Source organism: Rattus norvegicus, chromosome 1 (genome assembly GCF_021556685.1).
Source record: "Rattus norvegicus strain SHRSP/BbbUtx chromosome 1, alternate assembly SHRSP_T2T, whole genome shotgun sequence".
NCBI lineage: Eukaryota > Metazoa > Chordata > Mammalia > Rodentia > Muridae > Rattus > Rattus norvegicus.
The window spans coordinates 138,213,851-138,221,398 of NC_141534.1; the positions used below are offsets into that span (position 1 = coordinate 138,213,851).

The 7,548-nt window shown below is 49.8% G+C and overlaps 1 protein-coding gene across 1 annotated transcript; it reads left to right on the forward strand.

The window, feature by feature from the left end:
- Window positions 1–1,520: 1,520 nt before the first annotated feature.
- Window positions 1,521–7,341, forward strand: LOC148007722 (uncharacterized). The gene is made up of 5 exons (XM_087603624.1): window positions 1,521–3,435; window positions 3,807–3,938; window positions 5,548–5,720; window positions 5,970–6,205; window positions 6,972–7,341. The coding sequence occupies exons 1-5, from the start codon at window positions 2,103–2,105 to the stop codon at window positions 7,339–7,341; spliced, it is 2,244 nt and encodes a 747-aa protein (XP_087459750.1). The 5' UTR covers window positions 1,521–2,102.
- The last annotated feature ends 207 nt before the right edge of the window (window positions 7,342–7,548 follow it).

The following is a 7,548-nucleotide window of genomic DNA, read 5'->3' on the forward strand; positions in this document are numbered from 1 at the left end:
CCATCAACTACAACTGAGGCTGTACCTTCACCAGTGGCCTTCCATGGTCTTTCACAGTGCCAAGCCTTGGGTGCTCTACATGGCCCCTTCATGACTTCAAAATCAGTATTACCTTGGTGACTCTTACACATTGCCAAGTACAGCTGTAGCACAAGGTACAGCCTTGACTATCTCTGCAACAGAGATTCTTTGTACACTCAGAAACACTTACCAGAAGATTTCACCAAAGTGATGCTGATGTCTTTTTAATCACTGTTAATTTATCAGCTCCAGCTATCCATCACCAATTGTCCCAGTAGTCCCTTCTATTTTTCACTCTAAAGCCAGAGCCACGTGGCCAAAGCTGCTGCCTTGTCCTGCTGCTTGCTGGGGCTAGAAAATGGCTCTCCCTACCTATTCTCTTACCAGCTTTCTGTTTTCCAGCTCCCTTTCTGCCTAAGTTTGGCAGTCCTAGACCTTGCTCTGTAGAATGTCTTTTAACTCACAGATCTGCATGGCTCTGTCTCCTGTAATGCTGGGATTAAAGTTGTGTACTGCCATGCCTGGATTTAAGCTTTTCTTCACCTAGAACATGCTTTGTCCCAGGCTGACCTTGAATTCAGAGATATGTTTGGCTTTGTCTCCTGGGATTAAAGGTGTGTACCAACATGCCTGGATCTAAACTTAGCTGGGAAGGTTCTTGTCCCCAAATCTCTTTATCTGGTATCTCCTAGAACATGGAATTCTGTCCCAATTCACTCCCAAGGGCCTCTTGAATACTTGAACCATATATTTTATATTTTTTTCCTTTCTAACTCTTCATGAGACTTAATCAGAGAACAACGTCTCTGCTGGGCGTTTCCTAGACTTTCTTTGTCAATGCAATTAATATCAATCTCTTTACCTTAGACTCATGTAGATTCTTCAGACAAAGGAAAAAAGCAACCACATTTTCACTAAAATACCACAAAACAGTCTCTAGGCCACATCCTGAAATCCTTGTCCACTAAAACCTCTTAGGCCAGATCTGCACAGTTCAAACCACACTCAGCAACAAAGTGTTCTGTATTCCTACTTGGATAGCCCATTAAGCCCAATTTAGAAGTATTCCACCACTTTCCAACGCCCCCCCCCCAAAAAAAAAACAAAACTGAAAGACCCCAGCATAGCAGCAGTAATGGAAAGACCCCAGCTTAGCAGCAGTAACACCATTTTGCAAGGCTGTACTTAGGATGACTGGTTCGGGGAAAGGTCAGAACACTGAGTATACAGGCCACGCAGGAGATGTGTGGAGAGCCTGGCGACAGGATGATTGCGGTTGAGCACCTGACAATGAGAAAGAGAAATGTGGAAAGCCCCGGGAGAGGCGGGAAAGGACCCACACCCAGGTGGGAGGCCCAGTCAGCCGTTATGTTCCAGGAAGACAGCTAGAGAACTTGCCCCTGGGCTGACCCCTGTAACCATGCATCTGCTTCTGTATGCTTGCTTCTGCTTCCCAGAACCCTATAAAAAGCCCATCCCTGGTTCTGCTAGGCGCGCCAGTCTTCCGAATTGACTCGGGCGCCCACAGATATCTGTGTATCTTGATCAATAAAAATCCTCTTGCTGATTGCAGCCTGTGGATTCGGACTGGTCATTGGGCTCGAGGATCTCCCTCCTGAGGGAAGATTCTCCCCGAGGGTCTTTCATTTGGGGGCTCATCCGGGATCGGAGATTCTCTACCCAAGGACCACCGACCACCCACTGGGAGGTAAGCTGGCCAGCATTCGTTGTGTTCTGTCTCATCTTGTCGTGTGGCTTGCTTCATAACTGCTTGGTTACTGGATCTGAGTCTAGGCTGGTAGTGTTTGAGCGGGCCAGAGAAGGAGCTGACGAGCTCGGACTTCTCCCCCACCGCCCTGGAAGATGTTCCAAGGGTGTTTGAAGCCCGATTTATCGGGGCTCCGCCCGTATCGGAGGGATACAGGGTTTTGGTTGAGGGTGAGGGATCCGGACCCTCGGTGCACCCCTCTGATTTTTTACTTTCAGTTTTGCGCCGAAGCCATGCGACGCGTCTGACTGTTGCTTGTTTGATTGTTGGGTGTGTTTGTCTTGTTTGTACGTTAGTTTTCTTTGGAACTAACATGGGACAGTCTTTAATAACACCTCTGAGCCTTACTCTTTACCACTGGAAGGACGTCAAAGACCGAGCTAAAGATCAATCGGTCGAAATCAAGAAGGGGAAGTGGCAGACTCTCTGCACTTCTGAGTGGCCCACTTTCAGAGCCGGATGGCCGGTGGACGGTACCTTTAATAAAACTGTTATTTTAAAGGTCAAGGATCAGATCTTCCATAAGGGACTTCATGGACATCCTGACCAGGTGCCCTATATTATCACCTGGGAAAGCCTTGCCTTTGATCCCCCTTCTTGGGTACAACCCTTTGAGGACCTGAGTAGGCCCCCTACTCCCTCAGTCCCACTTGTTCCTCCTTCAACCCCTACCTCTCTCTATCCTGTCCTTACTGAGAAGGAGCCCCCTACTCCTTCAACCCCTTCCTCTCTCTATCCTGTCCTTACTAAGGAGGAATCTCTCAAGACTACCACATTTAAACCCAAGCCAGTACTTCCGGAAGATTCTAACTCTCCTCTTATAGATTTCCTATCTGAGGAACCTCCTCTGTATCCTGTTTCTACAAGCTCAACTCAGGAGGCAGAGGCAAGACCGCCTGCCTCCCCAGAGGTTGGACCACAGTCCGAGGCAGCATTTTCTCCAATAGCGGGGAGACTGCACCATAAGCGAGAAGCAGCGCCAGACTCAACCTCTCAGGCCTTTCCCCTTAGACAGGGAATGGGAGGGCAGACCCAGTATTGGCCCTTCTCTGCGGCCAACATCTATAACTGGAAGCAGCACAACCCCCCTTTTTCCAAGGACCCAGTGGCCCTTACTGAACTAATAGAATCTGTTTTACTCACACATCAGCCCACTTGGGGTGATTGTCAGCAGCTTTTACAGGCTCTCTTGACTTCGGAAGAAAAACAAAGAGTGTTCCTGGAAGCCAGGAAGCACATCCTGGGGGACGATGGGCGTCCTACTCAGCTGCCTGATGCCATTGATGATGCGTTCCCACTTACAAGACCGAACTGGGACTTCAATACGGTTGACGGTAGGGGACACCTACGCCTTTACTGCCAGTTGCTCTTAGTGGGTCTCCGAGGGGCTGCCCAGCGCCCTACCAATTTGGCTCAGGTGAAGCAGGTATTACAGGGGGCCAATGAGACCCCCTCAGCTTTCTTAGAAAGACTAAAAGAGGGCTATCGCATGTATACACCCTATGACCCAGATGACCCAGGGCAGATGACGAGTGTCTCTATGTCCTTCATCTGGCAGGCTGCACCAGATATTAGGGCTAAGTTACAGAGATTGGAGAAACTACAGGGCTATACACTGAAGGACTTGCTTAAGGAAGCAGAAAGGATTTTTAATAAGAGAGAGACACAGGAGGAGAAGGAAGAAAGAGTACGTAGAGAGAAAGAGGAGAGGGAGAGGAAAAGGAACAAGGAGCGGAATCGGATCTTGGCTGCCGTAGTTCAGAGCCAGGAAAGAAAGGGAGATAGGGAGGGAGCTCGAAAGGGGCTGAAGCTGGATAAAGATCAATGTGCTTATTGCAAAGAGAAAGGACACTGGGCCAGAGAATGCCCCAAGAAGCCTGGAGGACCCCGAAAGCCTCGACCGCGAAACTCCCTTTTAGCCCTAGATGAAGATTAGGGAGGTCAGGGCCAGGAGCCCCCCCCCCCGAGTCCAGGATAACTCTTGAAGTCGGGGGGCAGCCCGTTACCTTTCTGGTAGACACTGGAGCCCAACATTCAGTCCTCACCTGGGCTCATGGACAGCTCAGTGACCGGACGGCCTGGGTGCAAGGAGCCACTGGTGGCAAGACATACCGATGGACTACAGATCGCCGGGTTCAGTTGGCTACCGGTAAGGTGACTCATTCTTTTTTACATGTTCCGGATTGTCCATACCCTTTGTTGGGCCATGATTTGCTTACCAAATTAAAAGCACAAATTCATTTTGAAGAAGGAGGGGCCCGAGTAACTGGCCCTCGCGGGACCCCTCTCCAAATTCTAACCCTTCAATTAGAAGACGAATATAGACTATATGAACTGGGGCAAGACAAAGCATGATCTACAGAAATAGACTCTTGGGTCACGAAGTTCCCACTAGCTTGGGAGACTGGTGGAATGGGGTTGGCACTCCAACAGCCCCCCTTAATTATTCAGTTAAAGGCCACTGCAACTCCAGTCTCCATAAAACAATACCCCCTGTCATATGAAGCTTACCAAGGCATAAGACCTCACATTACGAGGCTTCTGGATCAAGGCATCCTATTCCCCTGCCGGTCGCCTTGGAATACACCTCTTCTGCCTGTTAAGAAACTCGGCACTGGAGATTATAGGCCAGTACAAGATCTGAGAGAAGTCAACAAGAGGGTAGAAGATATTCATCCGACTGTTCCAAACCCTTATAATTTGCTCAGTACACTGCCCCCTACACATACTTGGTATACGGTTTTAGACCTAAAGGATGCCTTCTTTTGCCTCCGGCTGAGCGCGAAAAGCCAACCCTTATTTGCCTTTGAGTGGAAAGACCCTGAAATAGGGCTTTCAGGACAATTAACTTGGACAAGACTGCCTCAAGGGTTTAAAAACAGCCCAACGCTCTTTGATGAGGCCTTACATCGGGACTTAGCTGACTTTCGAGTTCAGCACCCCACCCTCATATCCTGCAGTACGTAGATGACCTCCTCCTAGCTGTCACTTCTGAAACTGCATGCCAACAGGGAACTGGATCCCTCTTACAGACTTTGGGACGATTGGGCTATCGAGCCTCTGCCAAAAAGGCTCAAATTTGCCAAACCCAGGTTACTTATTTAGGATACCAGCTACGGGATGGACAGCGATGGCTGACCCCGGCCAGGAAACAGACTGTGGCCAGCATCCCTGCCCCCAAGAATGGCCGACAGCTACGAGAGTTCTTGGGGACGGCGGGATTTTGCCGCCTCTGGATTCCTGGGTTTGCTGAAATGGCAGCCCCTTTGTACCCCCTCACTAAACCGGGGTGCTCTTCCAGTGGGGAACAGAGCAACAAAAAGCATTTGAAAACATCAAACAGGCCTTATTGTCCTCCCCTGCTTTGGGTCTCCCTGATATTACCAAACCTTTTGAACTGTTCGTAGATGAGAAACAGGGGTATGCTAAAGGGGTCCTAACACAAAGGTTGGGACCCTGGAAGCGCCCTGTAGCCTACCTGTCTAAAAAATTGGACCCTGTGGCCTCCGGCTGGCCACCGTGCCTGAGGATGGTGGCTGCTATTGCTGTCCTGACCAAGGACGCTGGAAAATTGACCTTGGGACAGCCACTCACCATCCTAGCACCCCATGCAGTGGAGGCCTTGATAAAGCAGCCCCTGGACCGCTGGCTCTCTAATTCATGCATGACCCACTACCAAGCCTTGTTACTGGATGCAGAGCGGGTTCAGTTTGGGCCCATAGTCGCTCTCAATCCTGCCACCTTGCTTCCCCTACCAGAAGAGGTAGAACAGCATGACTGCCTACAAATCCTCGCAGAAGTCCATGGAACCAGGCCGGACCTATCTGACCAGCCTCTTCAGAATGCTGACCACACATGGTATACCGATGGCAGCAGCTTCTTGGCAGATGGAGAGCGAAAGGCCGGAGCCGAGGTCACTACAGAGGACAAGGTGATTTGGGCGAAAGCCCTGCCTGCTGGTACCTCCGCACAACGGGCTGAACTCATCGCCTTGACTCAGGTGCTCAAGATGGCAAAAGGTAAGAGGCTAAATGTATATATAGACAGCCGTTATGCCTTTGCCATGGCACACATCCACAGGGAGATCTACCGGAGGCGGGGGCTGCTCACATCTGAGGGTAAGGATATCAAAAATAAGGCTGAAATTCTGGCCCTCTTAGAAGCCCTATTCTTGCCCAAGAGACTGAGTATTATGCATTGTCCAGGACACCAGAAAGGGCACCACCCAGAGGCACGAGGAAACTGGCTGGCCGATGCCACGGGGCCAGAAGTGGCCATGAGCAAACAAATTTTGCCCTTAAATAGCCCAGACCAACCCACGCCCCCACCAGTGGGACAAACCAGTTGTGTTTATACCCATGAGGACATAGGGCTCCTAGAAAAAATGGGGGCCATCTACTACCCTCAACTAAAACAGTGGGTCTACAAAGGAAAGACAGTTATGCCAATAAAAATGACTTTTGAATTGATCTCCTTTCTACATAAATTGACCCATTTGGGCTTTAAGAAGATGAAAACCTTACTAGATCGAGAAGAGATAAATCTGTGTTTTTTAAATCGGGACAAGGCAATACAAAAGGTGACTGAGAGTTAGTTGCAAAGCGTGCACTCAGGTTAACCCGGGAAGGACCATGATTGGACAAGGAGTTCGTCCTAGGGGACACCGCCCCGGCATCCATTGGGAAATTGATTTTACTGAAATTAGACCAGGTATGTATGGATACAAGTATCTTCTAGTGTTTGTAGACACCTTCTCAGGATGGGTCGAAGCCTTCCCCACAAAGCACGAGACTGCAAAGATGGTCACCAAGAAGCTCCTCGAAGAAATCTTTCAAAGGCATGGCATGCCTCAAGCGTTGGGGTTGGACAACGGACCCACTTTCGTCTCCCAAGTAAGTCATTTGGTGGCCAGATTACTGGGGATTGATTGGAAATTACATTGTGCCTATAGACCCCAGAGTTCAGGTCAGGTAGAACGCATGAATAGAACAATTAAGGAGACTTTATCCAAACTTACGCTTGCAACTGGCTCAAAGGACTGGGTGTCCCTCCTTCCCCTAGTTCTATATCAGGCCCGGAACACCCCGGGCCCCCATGGTTTAACTCCCTTTGAAATAATGTATGGAGCACCACCCCCATTTGTCCATTTCTTTGATTCAAACATTGCTGATTTTGCTGACAGCCCTTCTCTGAGGGTCCATTTGCAGGCCCTACAGATCGTGCAGAGAGATGTCTGGAAACCTCTGGCCGCTGCTTACCAGGACAAGCTTGAGCATCCAGTGGTGCCACACCCATTCCAGATTGGAGACACTGTGTGGGTGCGCAGACACCAGACCAAGAATCTCGAGCCACGGTGGAAAGGACCCTACACCGTCCTCCTGACTACCCCGACAGCCCTAAAGGTAGACGGGATCTCGGCTTGGATCCACGCGTCACACGTCAAAGCAGTCCGGTCTGAGGAATTGACTAATCACAACACTACACCCCAGACATGGAGAGTTCAGCGCACCCCAAACCCCTTAAAGTTAAAACTCCTATGTGGCTCCTCCTAGTCCTTTTTTGGCCTAGTCAGTGGGGGAATAAGCCCCCACCACATTTATAACATTACCTGGACAGTCACTAATCTCAAGACAGGAAGGCTGGCTAATGCTACCTCCGTAAAGGGGACGCTGGCCGACGCCTTCCCTCCCTTATACTTTGACCTTTGTGATGTGGTGGACTACAAGTGGGAGCCTGGCACTACCTATAATTGGCATCCC